The 24,190-nt window shown below is 38.3% G+C and overlaps 1 protein-coding gene across 1 annotated transcript in view; it reads right to left on the bottom strand.

Annotated features, from left to right (window-relative positions):
• MTM1 (myotubularin 1) overlaps window positions 1–24,190 on the bottom strand; it is a 120,827-nt gene that overhangs the window by 20,179 nt on the left and 76,458 nt on the right. The window contains exons 6-8 of the mRNA XM_044682508.1: window positions 11,320–11,421; window positions 5,902–5,985; window positions 1,844–1,993 (exon numbers count right to left, since the gene is read on the bottom strand). Coding sequence (XP_044538443.1) covers window positions 1,844–1,993; window positions 5,902–5,985; window positions 11,320–11,421 — 336 coding nt within the window. The remainder of the gene's footprint in view (window positions 1–1,843; window positions 1,994–5,901; window positions 5,986–11,319; window positions 11,422–24,190) is intronic.

The raw sequence follows: 24,190 nt of genomic DNA, 5'->3' as shown, positions 1-24,190 counted from the left end.
CCTTCCGTCTTGGAATCAATACTGGGTATTGGTTCTAAGACACAAGAGTGGTAAGGGCTAGGCAATGGGGGTTAAGTGACTTGCCCAGGGTCACACAGCTAGGACGTGTCTAAGGCCAGATTTGAACCCAGGACCTCCCATCTGTGGGCCTGACTCTCAATCTACTGAGCCATGCAGCTGCCCCCTGTGGAAGTATATTTTGTATGACTTCATATGTAAAAAAAAACTAACAAAGAACTACTAGCATGATGGTTTCAACAAGAATGGGTTGTGCGAGACTAACCTTAATCTCTTTTCCTTTTATTTTGTCAGCATTATAAAAGTAGTAGATGAAAAGAATGCTATGGACACAGTTTACCCTAAGTGAAGCTTTTGCTCAAGTATCTCAGACTATTCTTAGAAAGAAGACAGAGAGATATGGCTTAGATAAGAATATAAGTAGATGGAGTCAGAACTGTTTGGATGGCTGGCTTCAAAGAGTACTTGTGAAGAGGTCAATATCAATGTGGCAGAAGGTCTCTAGAGAGGAGCCCAAGGAACAGACTTTACATTTTTATTGATTAGTTTAGTCATAGATGGCATGCTCATCAAATGTTCAGTTGACATAAAATGAAGAGCTAACATATTGGACAAGTGAGGATTCAAAAAGATCTTGACAGATTAGAATACTAGACTGAACCTAGTGAGATGAAGCTCAACAGAGATAAAGGTAAAGTCTTATCACTTTGATATTAAAAAGCCAACATCCCAAGTATATGATAGGGGAGGCATAGTTAGACAGCAGTTACTATGAAAAAGATCTGGGGGTTTTAGTGAACTACAAGTTCAATAGGAATCAGTAGTATAATGTGGCAGTCAAAAAAGCTAAGGTGATCTTGGGGTACACTAAGAGAGGCATAGCTCCTAATAATAAGTAGGTGATAATTCTACAAGATTTTGAGTGCTATGCTCAATTCTAGCCACTAGAATTGAATTTTAAGAAAGTCACTGAAAAGACAGAGAGTATGGAGGAGGGAAACAAATGGGATGGTGAAGATTATTGAGTCTATGAAATACAAAAAATTGATTAAAGGAAATGGGAATATTTAGTCTAAAAAAGAATATTCAGGGAGGATATGAGAGCTGTTTTTAAGTACCTGAATGGCTATTACATAAAGGAAGATTAGAATGATTCTATTTGGCTTTTAGAAGCAACAGATTAAAGATGTGAGAGACAAATTTAGGTGTAATATCAGAAAAAAACTTTCTAACAGTAACAACTGTCCAAAACTGGAATGAACTACCTTGAGAAGTACTGAATTTCCCCTATTTGGGTTTTCAATCAGAGGCTGGATGGTTACTTATTTGGTATATGTTAATGGGGACTCCTTTTGAATGTGGGTTGAAGTAGAAAGCTGCTTAAATTCCTTCTAATTCTCAAATTCTGTGATATAGCAAGTATAATAGAGGAAGCCCTTGTCACTCCTAGCTCCAATCTGCCCTGCTACTTAAAAGCAGCTAGTAAGTTAATAAAGATAAGAACAGATAAAAATCAGTTCAGAAGCTCTACAATATATAATTTTTTTGTTTGGATTTGTGATTTCATTGTTGTACATAAGTGCTCTCTATCAACAGACACCAGCAATTGCTGTGCAACTCATAATCCTAGAGAATTGTTTGACAGCTTAAGTGATTTACCCAGGATTACACAGATAGTAGTTGTAAGAGACAAGAAAATATATAATGTCACATTTAAATGATCACAAGTTCCAAAAGTTTTTATCAACTTTAACCTCATTCCTCAGAATAAAGAGCATCTCAAGCAATAAAAGTTACTGTTATAACTGCTATAAGTTGGACTCACCGGAATTCTATTACGGGATCTAAAAGTTGCAACTTTCCTGAGATCATCATCTGTGGAATGATATGGAACCACCAGAATGGAAGGATACGTTTCACACATTTCAAAGCGTTTATTGACAAAAGATACTCTCCACTGGCCATTGGGCAATCCCTTAAAACAAATAACAAATGCAAATTCCATTATTTCACATTTGATTTAATTTCACATTTAGTTTAATTTCAAGGCCACATTTCATTTCTAAGACTATTTTCCTCTTTTGGTGTTAGTTTTGTATTTAGCACTGACCACATGGTGGCGATAACCTACCGATTTATCACAGAACTGACAAAAATGACAATTAGAAAATGTAGGCACATGAGACAAACACAGTTTTCCTAAGTAGTGTTTTAGTTATAGAAGTTCTCTTGAATTTAAGGCCTTTTTATCCACATAAAATGACTACTTATTACCTACATAATACAGATAGAATAACTTTAAGACTAAATAATAGCAATGAAACTCATATTTCCCTTTCTCCTCCAAATGAAAGCCCTGTGTTCACCCTGAAGGTAGAAATGAGAATCAGCAAGTTCCATCTCCTTCTTCCCAAAAGGGCATGGATTTTCCAACCTATTCCAAGTTACTAGGGCAAATCTATCAAGAAAATAAGTATACAGAGAAGCTCCATTGGGAGGACTCTTATTAGTCTTAAATCAAGTTGTTTGGGATTGATTAGTCTGTGGTTGTATGAGAAATGTACTCGCTTCCAAACTAACTAGGCTATGAATGTGGCAATATGATATCTAAGGTACTTTCCCATCCTATAACTTACCCAGACAAATTTAAGCATCAAATATAGACAGATTCTAGATGGCACTCTTCCATTCCCCGCACCCCTTCCCCCCCACCCCCCACTCCATTCCTTTATTGCTATACCCACAAGAAGCAAAATTAGTGAGGGCATTTGTTTGGGAGGTATAAGTTGTCCTTTAGGGCTGGGCCTAGAGACCATGGACCAAAAGGGAGCTGAGTTTGGACATTCCTTAGCAAGTAGTGAGAAAAATAAAAGACTGAACAGAGTGGTGACTGTCCAATACAAAATACTTTTGCCAGTTCATATATGCATGCAATGTTGAAACTTAATACTATGTTGTTCCAAGTGAAAAGTTTTGAACTAAGAAGAAGAAAAAAAATCTTAGTTTGGGTTATTAACACTCTAAAAATAAAGTAAAAATGGCCCATATTCTGTACATGTCCTAATGAGGTCTCTTTTTCAGATCTATTGAGGCACGAATTGTGAGCGATGTTAACAAATCACCACACAATTCGATTTCAAAATGAATTCCTACACAGCATCTAATAAATGCCTCACATAGACTCTTTTTCAGAACTTAATATTCAAAAACAAAATTCCAGGCCATTAGATCTGATGACAAATCAAGTGATGATCTGGTGTCCTAACAGCAGAAAACAACCAATTAAAGGAATATAGATGAGTTCTCCAAAGGACTTCAACTCTATCATTTCCTTCAGACAAACTTTTCATTTCATAAGATTATAAACAATAAAAAAAGAACAAATACAAAAGATTTGGACTTGATTCTCAAAACCTATCCTACAATGATTCCAAATGATTTTTCAAATGATATAGTCATGATTAGGACAAGTATAAAGTTCCAAGAGGAAGTACCTTGCTCTAGATAGCCCAGATTTGGTCAAATGAAGGGTCTTTACAGTAGGACATATTAGACCTCTCTTTACAAAAACTCTACAGGCCTATGTGGAAGCTGATCTTGTTCCCCAACATCAGCATTAGGTTAAGGTTCTACTAGAACTCATCTCCCATTTTAAAATACACACAAGTTTAAGAGATTATTTACTTAAATGATAATTCCCATTTCTCGGACACACTAAAGTTTACAAACCATCTTCCCCACAACTTGTGGGGTAGACTATTAAAATATTATTATTCCCTTTTTACAAAGAAATTGAGACTCAGAGGTGAAAAGACCTTACAGTCACGAAGCTAAGTAAGTGTTGAAGGTAACCTTGATATTCATTAGCTCTTGATGATAATCTTCAAGGAACAAGGGAGTTGTGAAAAGAGGGTTGGACTTGGAGTCTGGAGAGACCTTGGTTCAAATCTCACCTCTGATTCCAGATGCACGTTGGGGAATGCCACTTTTCCTTTTTTTTTTAAAACCCTTACCTTCTGTCTTAGGATCGATACTGTGTATTGGTTCCAAGACAGAAGAGAAGTAAGGGCTAGGCAATGGGCATTACGTGACTTGCCCAGGATCCCGCAGCTAGGAAGTGTCTGAGATCAGTTTTGAACTCAGGACCTCCTGTCTCCAGGCCTGGCTCTCAATCCACTGAGTCACCCAGCTGCCCTATTACTTCCCTTTTCATTACTCTGTGCTTGAAAAGTTGTAGATTTAAGCTGGAAGGGACTTTTAAAGGCCATCCAGTTCAACCACCTAATTTTACAAATTAGAGCAATAGGGTCTAGAAAGGAGTGCCTTGACTAAGGACATTGCAGATAAGGGATGAGGCTGGTATTCAAACCCACATCCTTGGACTGTAAGCTTAGCATTCTCTGTTTTGTATTGGGCTGCCACTCTCTTCCTAATTTGTTTCATCAGTTGTAAAATAGGGATGGTAATACATTTACTAACCTGAATTGAGCCCCAAATTCTAAGTTCAGAGAGTTGTTATGAGGGTCACATGAAACTAGTACAGATCTGTGTGCTTAGAGCACTACTGAAACATACAAGCTTATTGTTGGTGCTAATAATAATGTACTTTCACCAAAGCTTCTTTTGGAGAAGCAGCAATGAGAGCAAGCAACTTCATGAAGAAAATTTAACTGTCTGCCAAATTTGTATGGAAAAGATTTAGATTAGACACCAACTGCTAATGTATAGAAAGAAAACTTGGGCTCCCAATCTAAAGCATTTAATACAGAAATAAACCATAGAGTGGATAAGTGTGAAAGTCTCATCTATAATACTGGCCCATAATTTATTTTATGCAAAAATACAAAGACCTTCCTCAATGGTATAAGGAGGAAAGTTAAGAAATAGAATCAATATGATCCTTGACTATGGCTATAAGAATAAGTTAGGTTTAAGGTAAGAGTAACCATAGGACCCAGTAATAATGAACCTTTTACAGACGAAGTGCCAGGCCCCTCCCCCTCTGCCCCCAGACAGAGTGCCATACCTGCCCCTCTCCCCAACCAGACTGGGTGCCATACCCCTTCCCCACACTGAGTGCTGGGCATGCCCTCACCCCTTACCCCACACAGGGGAAGGAAAAAGCGCTCCACTGGGCTACTGGGTGGAGGGGGTAGGTGAAGTAAGGAATGTCCTCAGCAAGTGTAGAGAGAGGGAGTGGAGTGGAGCACTTGGGCCACTCTGAACTCTTTGCTCCCCTCCAGCTCTGCTGCCTGTGAGCTGTCCACCTTACCCCCTGTGCACTCCCATTGGGCTGCTGGGCAGAGGGGCAGGGGATGTGGAAAATGCTCCACCCAAGTCCCTCTGCCTTTTTAGTAACAAACTGCAGAGGGGGAGGGCAGCTGCATGCCCACATTAAGTGCATTTCATGCCATCTTTGGCACCCGTGCCATAGGTTTGCCATCACTGCTATGGGCTATATGGAATATGATGGTATATGTCTAAGTTGGTGAACCTTTGACACACATGCCAGAGAGGGCTGCTCCCCTCCCCCTCTCCACACATACCTGGGGACATTTCTCACATGACCCACCCCTCTGCCTAGCAGCAAAATGGGAGTGCTTCCTCCCTTCCCTGTCTGGGGTAAGGTTGGGGTAGGGGTGGAAGGGGCTCACATGCAGTGTGAGGTTTGCAGTTTGGGTACTGGGTGTCTAAAAGGTTCGCCATCATTAGTATATGTTGTCTACAATTTGGATATTACTGTTACCATTCAGAAGGATGTTAGGGTATTACTGCTTTTCAAAGAACATAATGAACTATAGATCATTGCAATGTATATTTTTATTTTATATTTTTTTGGTAACTTACTATATGAGACCCATTCAATAGTACTTATTGACTTACCTGCCTTCGATATTCTTCAATTGGATTATATACCATCCACCCGTTTTCAGGAAACTTTTCTTCATTTAAAAAAGCAAATAATGGCTAGGGAAGGACAATGGAAAGGCATTCAATGTCCATGGCAGGGAAACTAATGATGTCTTAATAATACATCTTATAATTTAAAAATTTCTCTCTTCAAATGTCTACAGATACTTTCAGATACACAATGTTTAAGCAAGCTAAACAATTTTTTAAAAACCAGGCTTACCAAATATAAATTAAGAGAAATCAACAATAATAGCTGGCTGAGGGCTGGGGGTGGGGGGAGAGTAGAGAGTAATGGGAACCAAAGCTGCAAATAATTTTGAGTCTTGTCCAGAAAGGCTTTACTTATTAATTGATTCTGTCCTTTCTCTGATTCACCAACCCATTATTCAGGAGAAGGTTTTTTGTTTCCACAGCAAAAATGTTTAAAATAAATTGCTGTTCTTTCAAAATGGAAGCTGGCAAGTCTATGAACTAATCAATCATCAATTTAAAAATCTTTAAAAATTGCAACCTCTACTAACCATATTCTTTAGATCCATAATTTTGTCAATGGAAGGCATTTCCTTTACCAGTGCAGAGTACAATCTCTTTCTAACCCAAAGTCTTAGAAGGTTTTTAAAAAGCATGATTCATGAAACTATAAAAAAAAACATCACTGGTGATCAACCTTCTGGTGATGAGCCCCTCCAAATGTAGCCAAGTTGGTTCTCAGACAACAGACATACAGTCCACTTTTGGGCCTATACTACTAACCTTTCTACCTTTGTAGAACCTGTGAGAAACTGTATTCCATCAGCTTAGTCATTGGGACCCCAAGGTGTCACCTCCATGTAAAATTAAGGTGGAGGAAAACTTTTGTGGAGCTGGGAAAATCTCAAGCCAGCTTCACTTATACAGCTAAGATAATAAGTTAGAAAATGATCTACAAAGTATTGTAAAACTAAGCAATTTCAACCCAAATGTCTTGAATAATAAGAGGAAACCAAGTGGAAAAGTGGTGTAACACAAATTTAAATGAACCATTTACTGAAGAATGACAACAGAAAGAAATGATTCCCAGAAATTCTGATCATTGTTAATTCCTTTTCAATATTTTGCATGTTTCAAGTTAAGATGCAATCTTGATTATGCTCTACACACGTAGATCCTACAAGTTTCCAATTAATGCTTTTTCAAAACATGCTCATGGCTGTGTCAAGAAGAATAAGCAACTTTATAGAACAGTCCTTTTCTTTGAAAAAGCTCAAAGCACTCCAATATGTCTCTTTAATAACCTTACGAAACTGGCACAAGATTTCCCCTTGCTACAGCTAGGGAAATCATCCAGTGCCTCGCCCCAATGTTATATGACTTGTCAGTGGCAGGGCTGGGCCCAGAACCCACATTTCCTGATTCCCAGCACAGTGCTCGTTTTTCTCCCTTGGTTCAGCAGCCAACTAGTTCATTTATAATCTCAAACACTATGCTGAAGAAACTAAACAGTCACATTTGTTCAAAGAACTATAGAGATTTAAGGTGACCCAATTATTTCCCAAAGCATTTTACTACATTTTATTAAGCCATGTAAGGGATCTGATAGATTTTTAGGCAAGAAGGAATCTTAGATATCATCTTGCCCAATTTTCTCACTTTGATAGAAGAGAAAACTGAGGCCTGAAGATGAGAACTTTCCCTTTTGATTACAAAACATGTTGATATGAAATTGCATCTAAAAAGATGTAATGTAAATGTAATGCACATTTAATTAAAATTTACTATTTACAAATAGAATAAATTTTTTTGCAGTAATCTGTTTATAAGATTCACAATAACATTAAGGACAAGGAAAATGAAAGCAAACCAATGAATGTTACTCTGAAAATATAAAATAACCCCAAAAACTTTATTTAGAATCTGACCAGATTAAGAAATGAGAGCAGGTCAGTGAATTCACTTAGAGCATATCCAAATTGCTCTTTTGTAGGCCATTCTAAGTGGAAGGTAAATAAAGCTTAGTTCCAAGTTCAAGCCACAGAGTGAACAGACTCAATGTTTGCCGGCAAAACGGGAAGCAGGAGGGGCCAGAGGGTGGTGCAGAAGAAGAAAAACATCCATAATCCATTCAATTCATGACTGGACTTGGAATCAAGCTTTTTAATGTTTCCAGACACTATTTCTGTGGATCCAAAAGCAAATGAAACCTGAGCAAATCTAACTCTTGACTTTAAATAAACTCTAACAGTCTCCAAAGGTTTGTTGGGGCCTCATATCTACCTCTTACTTGCTATATAACAAGTTCTTCAATTTTTAAATATTTCTAAGGACATGTATGCATGAGCCAAACACAAGCATATCTCACTTTAGGCAGAAGGCTTGTATTGAAAAAAGTGCATATAAATTGAATTTTGTAAAATGAATCATTTAAATAATAAGTTATGAAATTATAATTTCAGAATTTTTTTGAATGTAAGAACTTGATATAAATCATGCATGATACAGCAAGCCTCTTAAAGTGATATATTTAAAAGCCCAATAACTTTTTAATAAAGGTTAAACACAGAATTAAAATACAATTCGGAAAATATAGCTATGCACATTGGTAGATGTTATGGTGAATGAAACATGGGAATTGAGAAACTCCATTTTGATGGGTACTCCAGTCTTTTGTGCAAAAAAATGCTTCATAAGATAGAGAAAGTACAAGTTCTTCCAATGCAGCTTTTTCAACATTTTTTGGAAGTAACACTGTATTTTTCAGCAGATTTCCACTACACCCAGAATAAAAGTATATTTCCCTTTTTTAAGCATTAGCATTGAGGGTTTTGGGGGAGATTTCAACATGCTTTTCTCCCAACAGAATAACAGCGGGGATTGTGGGAAGGGAACTCCTCCCCTCATTATGTTGCTTTTTTTTCATGTAATCAATCAGTGACCTGGAGGTCATTTACTATTGAGATGTGCAGGGATAGACAGGTTCTCAGAGAAAGGAAGCTGAAACCAATGAAATGGGAAACAGTGATTCCACAGGCACTGCCTCCCCCCCCCCCCCCTTCCATGGTGCCAGGCAAATTAAGGAACTATGATTGGTTCCTGAGATGTAAGGTGGGAGAGCTAGTGGGTAGAGAAAACTGCTTATAACCCAGCAATAGTTCTCTCACTCTCACACTCTTCTGGCTAGAGATTGGAACCTGAGGGAAACCCTGTCGGTGGGCGAGCTTCATTCCATCAAACGGCAACTAGGGTATTTAGCTAAGCAACTCTTTATCTCTTTCCTATATTTCCCTCTCTTTACTATCACTACTTTGATGTAATAAAGCTACTAGCAGCCTCATAATTTAATTTTAAATATTACAGTATACTGGAAGGTTCTATAGAGAAACTAGGATTGGATGAGATATGTCAAAGGAAAGGACATACCAGGCTAATATATGCTTCTGATCTTAGATAAAGAATTGCCCTTTCTCACTTTTCCCTTTGACAGCAGCCAACCTCCTTGAAAAAAGCTTTCTTGACTCATTGCCTCCCCTTCTCTTCTCACTCCTCAACCTCCTGAAATGTGCCTCCTGATCTCTTCACCTACCAAGTTCCTGGAATGGCTGTACCCAAATGAAACTGCTCTCTCCAAGGTCACCAATGACCTCTTAAAGAACAAATCCAATGACTTCTCAGCTCTCATCCTTCTTGGTCCTCCTGAAGCATTTGACACTACTCATTTCTCCTAAGCATTCACATGGGGGTTAGGGGTGGTGATGACACGACATTCTCCCCCAATTCTACCTTCCATCTATCCTCATCTAATTTCCTTAGATAGATCATCATCTTTGCCCTATCCCTTACGTGTGGGTTACTTCAGGGTTCTGTCCTGGGCCCTCTTCTTTCTTTCTTTTTTTTGGGGGGGAGGGTTATTTTTTATTTTATTTTTTAATTAATTAAGAATATTTTTCCATGGTTATCTGATTCACATTCTTTCCCTCCCCTCTCCCTGAGCCGATAAGCAATTCCACTGGGTTATACATGTATCATTGTTCAAAATCTATTTCCATATTATTAATATTTGCAAAAGAGTGATCATTTAAAAGCAAAATCTTCAATCTATACCCATCAAACCATGTGACTGATCATATGTTTTTCTTCTGAATTTCTACTTTCACAGTTTTTTCTCTGGATACAGATAGTGTTCTTTCTCATAAGTCCCTCAGGATTGTCCTGGGTCATTGCATTGCTGCTAGTAGAGAAGTCTATTACATTTGATTGTGCCACAGTGTACAATGTCCTCCTGTGTCTGCTCCTTTCACTCTGCATCAATTCCTGGAGGCGGGCCCTCTTCTTTCTAAATCACCTATCTTGGTAATCTCATCAGGTTATGGGTTCAATGATCATCTCTATGAGGATGATTCTCAGATTCACATGACTAGTCTCAGTCTCTCCCCTGAGCTACAATCCTGCATCATCACCAATTGCCTGTTGGAAATCTCTAAATGCATGTGGGCAACTCTAACTTGGCATGTCTAAGACTTACTTTTCTTTCCCCTCTTCCTAATTCCTATTTGTGCTGATGGTACCACTATCCTTCTCATCACTGAGGTTTACAAGCCTGGACACAACCTCAAGTCTTCTAGCTAGCTCATCCCTCATAAACAATCAGGTACCAAGTTTTGTTGATTCAACTTCTTAAGCATCTCACACATCTATCTGTTCTTTTCTCTCCATTCCTGAGGCCACCATGCTAGTTAAGATCTTCCTCCCCTCTTATTTCTCTCCGACTCCAGTCACTACTCTCTCTAATCCAATCCCTACACAGCTGCCAAAACCAACTTTCCGAAGGCACAGGACTGACTGTGTCACTCTCCTGTTCCAAGTACCTCTTCAGTATTTCCCCACTGACTACAGAAGAAAATGCAGATTCCTTTGTTTGGCATTTCCAGTCCTAGATGATGCTCTAACCTATCTTCCTAGGCTTATTGCACATTACTCTCCCTTATACATTCTGGGGCTTCAGTCAAATTGGCCTCCTGGTTGTTTTTGGTACTTTATATTCTCTTTCCTATCTCCATGTCTTTATATTGACTATTTCCTGTGTTTGTCATTCTCTCCTTCCCTTCGCTGCTACAGAGTTCTAGCTCCCCGTATCCCCAAGTAATTTGTTTGTGTTTATTTTGTATTTACTTATACGTGTATGTTTTCTCTGACAAAATACTTGCCTTCTGAGGGCAGAGACTGCTTTTTTTTTGTATCTTTGTATTCCTAGCACCTACCATAGTGCTTCAGAAATACTTGCTTATTTGCTTAATTCATCCATTTATTTATTTACTTATTAGTTCATTCAAATAAATGCTTGTTGAATGAAACAAGATGGAAAGAAAACAGAGACACTTTAGAACTCGAGGGAGGAAATAACCATTAGCTTACCAAACCATTTGACCGTGGAAAAGCATATTTTGTGAGGACTTCAAATATGTCTCTTCTGCTATGACCTTCTTGTTTCAAAGCAAATCTCAGATTTCTCATATCCTAGAGAGAAGATATTTTAAAAAAGAAAATTATCACCTCATCCTCAGATACACTCAGACTGAGTACAAAGGTTCAGATTAATTTTACACTCTTTAGTTGAATGAATTTCAAAAGGACAGTTATTTTATGTAACTAAAAGAATATTTGATTTTCTGGTATTAGAAATAAGCAGTTATTAAGCAGCTAGGGAGTGCAGTAGATAGAGCACCAGGCCTGGAGTTAGGAATATCTGAGTTCAAATTCAACCTCAGATTCTTACTAGCTGTATGACCCTGGACAAGCCAATTAATCATGCTTGCCTTGGTTTCCTCAACTGTAAAATGAGCTAGAGAAGGAAATGGCAAACCACTCCAGTATCTTTGCTAAGGAAACCCCAAACAGGGTCACAAAGAGTTGGACACAAGTGAAACAAGTAAATAACAAAAATGTGTCAGGCACTGTGGTAAGGTCTGGGAAAAGAAGGCAAAAAAACAGTTCCAGGTTTACAGGAGCTCCAAGTCTCCTAGGAGAGACAACATACAAACAACTATTTCCAGATAGGATAGAGATAGGGTAAACTGAGATAATCTCAGAAGGAAGGCACTAAGATTAAGGAAGCCTGAGAAATGCTTTTCATAGGACTTTAGCTCAGGTCTAAAGATTTCCAGGGAAGCTAGGAGATGGAAATGAAGACAAAGTGAGTTCTAGGCATGGAGGACAGCCAATGAAGATTCCCTGAATTGAGAGATAGAACATCAAGGAGGCCAGTGTCACTGTATTGATGACTATGGAAGAGGGTAGATGGGAAGGGGAAGCAAAGTGTAATAAGGAGCCTTGAATATCAAATAGAGAATTTTATATTTGATTCTGAGAGCAACAAGAAGCCCTTAGAGTTAACTGAATGGTTGGGGGGGTTGGATGTGTGTGACATGCATGCTCAAACTTACACTTCAAGATCAATGAGTGGACCAGAGTAGAGAAAGACTTGAGGGAGGTAAGGAGACCAACTATTGCAACAGTCTAGGCCTGAATCAGGGTGGTGGCAGTATCAGAAGACAGGAGGCATACATGAAAACTTTTAAGAATGTAGAAACACAGAAGGACTTGAAAACTATGGCAGGAGGGTTGGGTGAACAGTGAGAGTGAATCTAGATTGTGAGCCTGGGTAACTGGGAAGATGATGGTACCCTGAACAAGAACAAGTAAGTTAGAAAGTGGAGAAGGTTTTGGGGAAAAGATAAAGCTCAGCATTGGATGAGTTTAAGATATCTACAGGACATATATTAGTTCAAGAAAATCAATATTCAGATATTCAATAAGCAGATATAGATGGGAGATGAGAGGTCAAGAGAAAGATTAAGGCTAGATAAGAAGATCTGAGAATCATTAGCATAGATGATAGTTGAATCCATGGAATTGAAAGGGTATAGAGGGAGAAGAGGGCCCATGAGAGAACCTTAGGAGACACCCACAGTTAGTGGATATGATTTAGATGAAGATCCAGCAAAGAAGCCTGAGAACCAAGGGTGAGTAGTATTAGAGAAAAGAGTATTAAAGAAGATAATCAACAGTGTCAACAACTATAGAGAAGTCAAGAATGAGGACCGAGGAAAAAGCCATTAATCTGGCACTTAAGAGGTTTCTGTAGAGAGAGTAGTTTCAGCTGAATGATGTTCAGAAGTCAGATTGCAGGAAATTAAGATGAAAGTGATAGGAAAAGGAGGAGACAGTTTTTTTAATGCCATGAAAATTGCAACTTAAGAGGATAAAAGTTCTAATTTTAAAAAATCCCCCTGCCTTTTGAATCTTATAGAAACACTGAATTTAATTGGATATGAGAAAAGGCAACTTGGGGAAGTAGGAGGACTGGACTAGAAATCAGAATACCAGGAACCAGTTGGGCTCTTACACTAATCAGATGTATGCCCCTGGATAAAGTCCTTAACCTCCCTGGACTTCAGGCACCTCAAGGTGGGGGTGGTGGGGGGGGGCTTTGACTAGGCATTTTTATACTGCCTTCCTCCCAAGATTGTCTTTAATTTTAAAAATTTAAACAGTTTATAAATCATCATAACTAAAATGATTTGTGTCTAGGTAATTAGGAATAATTTCTTTTTACTTTTAAAAGGCTTGATATCAATGTTGTCAAATACATGCAATTTTCTCTAATACTCTTTTGCCAGAGTTATAATTAAAAGAAGTGAATTGTATGTTGACATAAGAACTCACTTTGATAAATCTCTCAACAAAATCATATTCAAGAGTCCCACAATATCAATGACCATATTTTTGGTTAATTAAAAAAACAAGGGGGTAGCTGGGTAGCTCAATGGTTTGAGAGCTAGGCCTAGAGATGGGAGGTCCTATGTTCAAATCTGACCTCAGATACTTCCTAACTATGTGACCCTGGGCAAGTCACTTAACTCCCATTGCCTAGCACTCTTCTGCCTTGGAGTCAATACACAGTATTGATCTTAAGGCAGAAGGTAAGGGTTATTAAAAAAAAAAAAGGAGGAGGAATAAAAAACTGATTAAAAAAAAAAGACAATGCCCTACAGGAACTTTAGTCCCTTACTAAATCAGAGGATTTGCTTTAACATTCTACAATTACTCTCAAAGTTGTATGATAATGCAGAATTGTCATTTTGAGGAGCAATTTAAATGGCATAAACAATACATTAATATTAATAATATTATAATTAATATGTAATATATAAATAACATAAAATTTATTTTTACAAGTCATTCATCCCTTCAGCCACCTTGTTTTGATCCTCGACTCTTCACTCTTACTCAGTCCACATAGATGATCAGCTGCCAAATCTTGTCATTTCTCTTCACTCACACAGCCACCACCATTTACTTCCTCAAATCTCTCCTTAGTCCAATTCACCCTTCAAGTTGCTACCAGTGATTTTCCTAAAATGTAGATGTGATCACATGGGCCTGCCACTCCATAAACCTCAGTGGTCCCTTACTGCCCACCCCTAGGATCAACTAGCAATTCCACTGTTTAGCATTTAAGTTCTCCACAACCTTACCCCATCCTACTTTCCTAGTCTTTGTATACATAACTCTTTGGTCCGGCCAAATGGCCCACTAGCTGCTCTTCTATCTGTGGACTCTGGATCTTTACACTGGCTGTCTACCCTGCCTGAAATGCCCTCACCCTCCTCACTATCAGTTCTTTAAATCTCTGGTTTCCTTCAAAACTCAGCTCAAATGCTACCTTCTACAAGTATTTCCTTGTTTCCCTAGGGCAGCGTTGGTGAACCTTTTAGAGACTGGGTACTCAAACTGTACCTTCAGACTGCCTATGAGTCCCTTGTGTTACCTCAGAGAGTGGAGGAAGTGCTCACATTGGTCTGCTGGACAGAGGAGTGGGGCAGGTGAAAAATGTCCTCAAGTGCAGTGGAGAGGGGGAATGGAGTAGCCTCCTACAGCATGCCGGGGCACATGTCCCAGATCTTCGCTAACCCTGCACTAGGGGATAATGCCTGTCCTTCTAAGGCATATTGTATCTATTCTATATGTTTCTTATATATACATAGAAAAGTACAACCTGTCTCCCCCATTAGAATGTAAACTTTCTCTTCTGAATCTTCAGCACTAGGTGTGCTGTGGGGCTCAAGACAGGTGTTTAAAAGATGCTTACTGATAGGCTAAGCTTGGGCTTCCCATCTCCTTACTTATCTTGGCTACTAACTCCCTATTATTCATTGGTGTTCCTTACTTTCCAAGTTTTTTTGGGGGGGCGGGGCAGAGCAAACAGTTAAGTGACTAGCCCAGGGTCACACAACTAGTAGGTTTCTGAGGCCAAATTTTAACTCAAGAGGAATCTTCCTGACTCCAAGCCCAGTGCTCTAGCTATGGCCACCTAATTCCCTTTGAGAGAGAAAAAAGGAAGCAAAACAAAAAGTGAGAAGCTTTGTCTTCCGTCAGAAGCCTGCTCCAGAAGCAGTCCCATCCATACCAAGAAGTAATTCTAGGGGGCAGCTGGGTGGCTCAGTGGATTGAGAGTCAAATCTGGCCTCAGATACTAGCTGTGTGATCCTGGGCAAGTCACTTACCCACACCCTAACTCCCCACTGCCTAGCCCTTACCACTCTTCTACCTTAGAATCAACTAACTCTAAGACAGAAAGCAAGAGTTTAATAAACATACAAAAGAGAAGTAGCTCTAACTCTTCATCTTTTTCCTTGATATAGCTTTAAAAAGCTCCAAACCTTCTGTTGTCTTTAGCTTTTGTCATCAGCCTCAATTTGTTCTGAGAGTTAGTGTTCCTGACACTATTTTTATTAGACTGTTATGCTTCTGGAGCCATCATTGATTACCTATCTTTATTTCCATCTTTTGCAGCTTTTCATAATGTCAGATAGTTGGGGTTCTCTCTGCAATAACACCTCAGTCTCTTTAAATAACTCTCCGCCCCCCATTCAGAATTTTTTCTTCTATCATTTTCAGAATTTTATTGTTGAGGGCTTCTCATCCTCCTGGTCCAACTTCCTCTGAAGAATTTTAATCTATGGGATCCTACCTATTTTTTCCTCTCCTCTCACTTCTAAAATCTACTCTTATAAAGTCTAAAATAAGTCAGACTAAGTTCAGATTTCTTCTCCCTTTATGTTTCCCCCTTCTTTCCTCCTTTTTCTCAGGGAAAAAGGCAGGGTGGTATATTGAGATGCAGGATTCTCTAGTTCTTAAATTTGAGTCAGAAATACCTGGGTTTGAAAAGTGCTAGCTTTCTAGTCAAGGAGATAGACCATGAGATACATTATTGCTACTAGGTCAGGTCTCCTTCCTAGGCTTCTGACATATTTCCTTAAACTCTCATTTATCTCTTCTATCTAGATGGTCTAAAATATCCTCTGATGCCAATATTGCTTTTTATTCTGACCTCCTTGATCTTCACCTAAATGCTCTCTGCCATGCTTTCCCCTGTGGTTCCTGGATTTCATCAGAATAGCTATTCTTAAAATACAATGCTACACTGCTATTTCTTCTTTGTATAGTGGAAGGAACAACAAATTTGGAATTGGAACCTGAGGTCAAATTTGCCTTCTTGAGTTAGGAGTTCTAACTCATTCTTTTACCAGTATTTTGTACATTTAAAAATACATATCTGAGGCCATGGGTTTTATCCTTAAATCCCTTTTTGGGTATCTTCTGCAAATTTTCCTACATTGTAGCTATGCTCCAATGCATTTCCCTTGGAGGATTATCTGTCTTTTTGTCTGTCTGTCTATCTGTCTATCTATCTATCTGCCTATATTTGTTTATCTATCAATCTATCAGTTGTCTTTTTCCCATTGCTTTTCAATTTAAAACTTGCATAATTAAGTTTTCCAGATCCCAGGGAAATACATTCTTTTCCCTAGTCCTTGTTAGTTCCTTTCCTGCATTATTCCTGTATGTCAGGTCATAGTCCAGATATTCAAAACCTGCTCTTGGATATTATGTTATAAAGCAGTTTTTTAGTTCCCAAATCTGCTACTGTTATGAATAATTTCCCTTCAACTGGCGAAGCAGCAGATTAAAGGCTACCTGTGCCAATGATGGTGAACCTTTTACAGACTGAGTGTCCAAACTACAACCCTCAGGCCACATGTGAGCCCTATGCCTTATCCCAGTGTGTGTTTGGAATTCAAGGAGGTGCCATTTAAAAGTATCTTACAAACTTCCCGTGGACATGTGGGGGACTTTGAGACTACATTTATTGTGATCCAATGGGTTTCCGGTTTCTGACGTGATTACATCAGACAACGGGAACCAATGTAGAGCTCGACTTAAATTCAAAGGTCAGGCTTGAGACACCCTCCCTCTGGCGTGTGAGACTAAGGAAGATGGGTGAGATATGGATGGGCGGCATTTTTAAATCTAATCAGGCGTGGTTGTATAGATATTTTCAACATGGCTTTAATTAAACTATTAATTTCTCTAGTAATACCAGCCTTTATCATTTTTAATCATTACAATAGCTAAACAGATTCCTGCATTGGTCATATTGAAAAAAAATCTCAGTCTGCACTATGAGACTATCACCTTTCTATCAGGACAAGAGTAGTCAGCTTCATCAATTCAGTGTCCATTTGAGGATCTAAATGAAATAAAAAGTGCCAAAAAGATTTGTGCCAACTTTGCCTGGGCTGCTGATACCAATAATGTGATTTGCTAATAATGGTCAAGTCAATGGATTACCTCCATTTGTGCCAAAAGACTCTGAGCAAGAAGCTGACAGTCTTTTATACTAAGGTGTATCTTCCCTGTTTGGTCTGACAGTATATCTTTTGGATCTTCCCTGGCAGTACTGATTGGTGGATATTTTAATTAGGAAGAGGTTTTGGAAATCTTAGCTCCTTTCCCCTTACTTCATTCTAGGAAAGGAAGGACCACTCAAGCAGTATAGTAGACTACTACTACTATGTAGACCACTAAACTAAGAAAAATGGCTGAACCACTCCTTTTTGGCACTTAAGAAATGTTAGCTGGTTTATGAAACCCAGCTTCCCCTAGCAATCTTTGGTTAGAAATGCATAAGCTATTTCAATCTGGTTTTCACTGGCTAACTTTAATTTGTTGTAGACTAAATCACTCCAAATCTTGATAGGGGGAATAGCAAGGATAAAAAAGGCATATTCTAGGGAAGGATTTGCTCAGGCTGGCTTTTGTTTATAAGATAAAAAAAGTAAATGTCACTGACCTTCAGAGGTAGATACCATGGGAGTCTGGAAGTAATTATTCAGTTATGGCCTTGAGTTGCTGCTTGACCTTAAAAGGCTAAGGAAATGAATGAATTCACATAGAAATACTGGTAATAAAGAATATAATTCAACATTAATTTTTCTCATAACTGCATAATAATGATAAAGTTCTTAGAAGCTACATGTATCTTCTCATTTAGAAAGTTCAGCCTTATTGAGTCTTGTGATTTTTTTGTTCATATTTACCTTTTTGTGCTTCTCTTGAGTCTTGAAGTCAAAATTTCTATTCAGAAATAATATTTTCATTATGAATGCCTGAAAGTCCTCTATTTCATTAAAATTGATTTTTTTCCCCTTCAAAGATTATACTCAGTTTTGCTTGATAGATTATTCTTAGATGTAATCTCAGAGTTTTTGCTTTCTGGAATATCTTATTTCAACCCTCTGTTCCTTTAATGTGGTTGCTGCCAAATCTTGCATGATCCTGTCTGTGGTTCCATGATACTTAAATGTTTTCTTTATGAACATTTGAAGTATTTTCTTGGGAAATCTGGAAATTGGACATAATATTTCTGAGAGTTTTCATTTTGGGGTCTTCTTAAGGTGGTAACTAGAAGAGCCTCCTTTTTTTTTTTTAATCCTTACCTTCCATCTTGGAATTAATACTGTGTGTTGGTTACAGGGCTCAAGAATGGTAAGGGCTAGGCAATAGGTGTTAAATGACTTGCCTAGGGTCACACAGTTAGGCAATATCTAAGGTCATATTTGAACCCACAACCTCCTATCTCTGGGCTTGGCCCTCAATCCACTGAGCGACCTAGCTGCCTCTATTTTGTTACTTTTAAGAATTTTTCTTGCTCCTTGAAATATTTATAAGAGATTGGAATAAGTTGAATGTCTTCTGTAGGTATTTTTTTTCAGAGTAGTCTGATTTTTACCATTTATAATCTTCTTTCTACCAAATACACATCTGTTATTTGACTTTGTTTTATTGTTTCCTGATGTCTCATGGAGTCATTAGCTTCTGTTTGCCCAGTTCCAATTTTTAAGAAATTATTTTCTTTAATGAAGTTTTATACCTCTTTTTCCATATGGTCAATTTGCCTTAAAAAAAAAAAACCCAAAAACTTTACCTGGTATCAGTTCTAAGACAGAAGTGTGGCAAAGGCTAGGCAATCAGGGGTAGGTGACTTCCCCAGGGTCATGCACCAATTTGCTTTTCATGCTGTTGTAGATGACATTATTAAAAACAGCTTAAAGGAATATGGGCTTTATTAAGTGAAATGGATGTTGAAAAAAGTTATTACTATATGAAGCATTGAGAACAAAGCTTCTTTTACTGCCTCAAGGGATAGCTGCCAGTGTAAAGGAGATAGGTTGTCAGCAACATTTAGAATTTTGACATGCTTCAACACAATCTTCTGTAATAGGGATCTGTTAATTGGTATGCCATATGAACTAAGACACTAGAAATGGAACAATTCTAAAGGGTTATTTGATTATCAAATTTGGGATTTCATAATTTCAAATACTTCTGGCTACTATAAATTTGAGGCATTGCATTCCAGAACTACAATATAGAAATTATATTTGTTTATTCCTCTTTTAACAAACCACAAATATTATTGTCTCTACTAGTTCAAATTTAAATTTTTTCCATCAAAGTGTATAACTTTTCTAAATTTTATTTCCTAATTTGTTTTTTCTGAAAAACCAAAACCAAAACCCAAAACCTTTCCCTTCTATCTTAGAATAGAAAGTAAGTATCAATTCTAAGTCACAAGAGTAGAAAGGGTAAGTAATTGGTGTTAAGTGACTTGCTCAGATTCATACAACCAGGAAATGTCTGAGACCAAATTTGAACCCATGTCCTTCTGATCACAGGCCTAGTTCTCAAACCATTGAGCCACCTACCTGCCCTTTACTCCCTTATTTGTAAAATAATTTTATTTAAGGACAAAAATTCAAGAAACCACACAATTATGCACATGATGTGACCAGATCATCGTGAAATTATTTTGCTGGGAAGAAATTTTTTTTTGTTTTTTACTTGGTATGGTCAGAATTTAATATTACCACCACAACTTAAAAGTCATTTTGAATTATTGTGATTGTCATGAAACTTTTGACTAAGGATTATGTTACCATACTGTTCAAAGTACCATAATGATTTGTAAAAGGCAATAATATTAGAGATTTTTTTATACTATCCTGAAATTCAAGTTCTTCAGTTCCAAGTCACAGTATAGATCTATCTTTATGGAACCATGTAGGAGGTGTCCCAATCCAGCAGATTAGGAAGTTGTACTGATTGCTTCCCTAATATTCAAACATACTGAATTTAGCTTATCCAAGATCTTACACTGTATTTTTCTGCTTCCATAGATTCATACAGGCATTTCTTGATGTTTTAAATACAATTCATCCAATTCTGCCCATCAAAATCTCTCTTCAAAAACTGACCCTACTCAGGTACTGCTTCTTCCATATTGAAACCTTTCCTCTTGCTGAGAGGAATCTTTTCCTTCTTTTTCTTGGAACTCTTTGTCTAAGCTTTTCTTTTCCATTAATCATATTCTACTTTGTGTACGTGCCTAAATTCCCTGATGGCAGAATAATGACATTTTTTTATTTCTGTATTCCCAATCCCTTGCATAGTGTCTGGCCACTTAAATATCTATTGAGACCATTTGAATAGTTACACTTATTTACACAGTTGACTTAACAATGACAAAGTATATCAGAGTTCTTGACTCAGTTCATAAGGCTGGATATACTTGTGATGGCATTTGTTCTTAATGTGATTATTTATGAATGTTAATAGCCCTACTGTAAAGCTTGGGCTGCCCCCAAACCCCTGATAATTGCATTTCTTCCCATCATGGGAAGAGAAGAATCTAACTTGAGATCAGAAGTAGAAGGTAGGTATTTTCTCCTACAGTGGGATTTTTTGGAAAATCTCTCAGAAATTAAGAGGGTGATGGCAAAGTCTTTTTTATTGATATGTGCAGCTGCCAGCACCTGAATTAGTGCCTTCAATTAAACAACAGCAACATCAGTAGCACCAGCAATAGCAGTAGCAGCAAGAACAATAATAAAACAGTCATTTTTGTCTTTTTGGAGCAGTGGTTTTCCAAATATTGACCAAGAATCCTGGGGGAGTCCTCAAGATTTTTTCAGGGGATCCTGGATGTCAAAACTATTTTCATAATAGTAATAAGGCTTTTAATTTTCAATATGGGAAATATTGATAGATATTAAACCACATTAACAAAAGCTCTTCAGGGGACGGTCCTCAATTTTTAGAATGTAACGAGATTCTGAGACTAAAAAGTTTGGTAAATAGTGTTTTTTTTTTTTAAATTTCATATTTTAATGAAGGAAAAGACAAAAATTTAATGTAAAAAGTGCTTCCAACATAGGAATAGACATGTGGTATACACTGGTAGTACAGTTAATCAAAGTGAAAGGCCCTGGACAGAAAAAAACAACTCCTTTTTATTGAAGTTTAGAAAAGACAGCTGCCCTGAGCTGATTTTCCCCCTCAGACTTTTCATTCCAATACAAAAATTCCCATGAAGACCCCACCCCCACCCTTATAGAACCCTTCCCATTTAAATCAAAAAAGGTTGACTAGCTTGTTCAGTTGCTACTGAACAAGAAGCTTCTTCCTTCCCCATATATTCCCCAAATAGATTAAATCTAACCACTATTTAAAAATGAGCAAGGGGTTGTGTAAAACAAGGAATTTATTGTGTAATATATATGTAATGGAACAACTTAAAGGTCCAACATATCTACAACACTGACTTTTCAAAAACATCTAGCTTGTGACAGTCTCTGCAAATTAAAAAAATTCCCGTGGGAATGTAGATTATAACATAAAGTATGCTACAATAAAGTTTCTTGCCTGGTACACAGACATAACTGATGAAAGAGAGAGGACACCATCTACTTGGAATGGCTTGCCATTTTCTTCCTGGCCCAGCTGAGGTTTCCTTAGTTCAAAAAGGTTTGGGTTTAGCTGCCCGTTGAGGTTGCACTGTTTGTACTACTGGTGTAGGCAAAAGGGCTGGTTTCTCCCACATCATTGGATGCTTTGCAGGCTGGTGTGGTGCATATCCTAGGAGACCAGGTCTTTTAGAGGGTACTGCTAGAAGGGGAGGAGGTTTACCCTTGGGCCCAGAACGTCCTGGTGTTGGAAGGAGTCCTCCAGGCCTATCACCTAATAAAGGAGGCTTAACTGGAGGAAGGAGAGGCTGACCCTGGAAGGAGTTCCTACCAGGGTTTGGAAGAAGAGGAGGCGGTTTGCCCATAGTATGAGATCTTGGCATCAAATTAGCTTCAATCAAAGCATTTACAACTGCAGTTGAAGTATCTGGTGTCTCAACAAAACCTTCCAATTCCTCTTTCCTGGTCTTTAGGTAGTCACAGATGGTGGTTAACTCCTCCTGATACAAATGTTTTCCCTCACTTAGTAGGAAAAGGAGATGTTTGATGCCTAGAGGCACAGAGTAGCTTTCGCAGAGGTCCTGTTCTAAGTAGTCATCTACCAGATCAGCTGCTTTTTGTGAAATTCCAGCACCTTCTTGTTGTTCCCATTCAGCCAAAATAGTCCCAAATTCCTTAGCTACTAGAGCCAATGCATCCTCCAGGGGCATATGGCGATGTATTGTGATAGACTTGTGAAGTGAAATTACGGTGCAAGAGGAGAGCGCTACGTTAGATTGTTCAACAAGAATACAAAAAGGAGAACCATCATTTTTAACTTCTTGGAGTGCACAGGTGAGACTTGCCTCTGACGTCAGATATATCATTTCTACCACAAGGCCATGGTCTTGCAAACGGTGACCTATGCTTACTGCATAGTCCCTTTGGTCTTTGTTGATTGAAACAATGGTGCAATCTGAAGGCCTTTCTTTATCGTATTCACTTTGTATCTGTTGGTAAAACTGCTGATAGAGCTTTTCTTTTAGATGGTCCTTACTGTGGTCATCATCTTTATGAGAATATTGGTATCTCTCATAGTTATCTTCACTTCCTTTAGAATAATCATACTCTTTCCCCAGTAATTCTTCAAAGTTACTTTTAGTGTCTTCACTTTCCTTTATGTGACCATCTCCAGGAGAAATGATCAGATGAGGTTTATAAGGATTTATGCTTTTATCTGCAGCACATCTTTGAGTTTGTCCTCTGTTAACCTTGACCCACGAAGACATTTTAAAATCCAGAGCCTAGAAGTGGCGCTGTCCAATGTCTAAGTCCAAGCGTCTCGCTGCGCTGGCCTCCACTCATGCCCAGCGGGCTGCCACGGCATCCAGTGGTAAATAGTGTTTTAAAGTTCCCTTCATGGGGTCTTACTTGAAGGCTTTGGTTTGAGGGCTGGAACTGTGGATGTCACTATTACCGGTTTCCACCCACTCTCTCTCTCTCTCTCTCTCTCTCTCTCTCTCTCTCTCTCTCTCTCCCCCCATCCAGTTCTGAATTTAGCATCTTATCCTTCTACTCAAGGGAGAAATACAGCTCCTAGAGATTTTCTGGCTAGACAAAACCTTATGTTATCTACTGGAAAGAGCCCTGGATTTGGAATCAGAAGACCTGAAATTGAATATCAGCCCTGCTTTTAACTGTTGTGCAATTTTGGAGAAGTCATTTGATCTCTTAAACCTCAATTTCCTCATCTGTAAAATGAGTGATTTGGAATTGATGTTTTAAATTTCCTTCCAGCTCTAAATCTATAATCTCATTAATCATAGAATCTCAGAGCTAGAAAGGACATTAGAAATAATGTAATCTATAGGTATCCCCACCTCTGTTTTACAAATTAAGAACGCATGTTACCACAGGTTAATGGCAGAGCTGGGATTAAAACCCAATTCTCTTGATTTCAAATATAATGCTCTAGGGGCAGCTGGGTAGCTCAGTGGAGTGAGAGTCAGGCCTAGAGACGGGAGGTCCTAGGTTCAAACCTGGTCTCAGCCACTTCCCAGCTGTGTGACCCTGGGCAAGTCACTTGACCCCCATTGCCCACCCTTACCACTCTTCCACCTATGAGACAATACACCGAAGTACAAGGGTTTAAAAAAAAA

This window comes from Gracilinanus agilis, chromosome X (assembly GCF_016433145.1).
Source record: "Gracilinanus agilis isolate LMUSP501 chromosome X, AgileGrace, whole genome shotgun sequence".
NCBI classification, from domain to species: domain Eukaryota; kingdom Metazoa; phylum Chordata; class Mammalia; order Didelphimorphia; family Didelphidae; genus Gracilinanus; species Gracilinanus agilis.
Note: the sequence above shows the minus strand (reverse complement) of the source record. Positions and strands in the feature narration are given on the sequence as shown.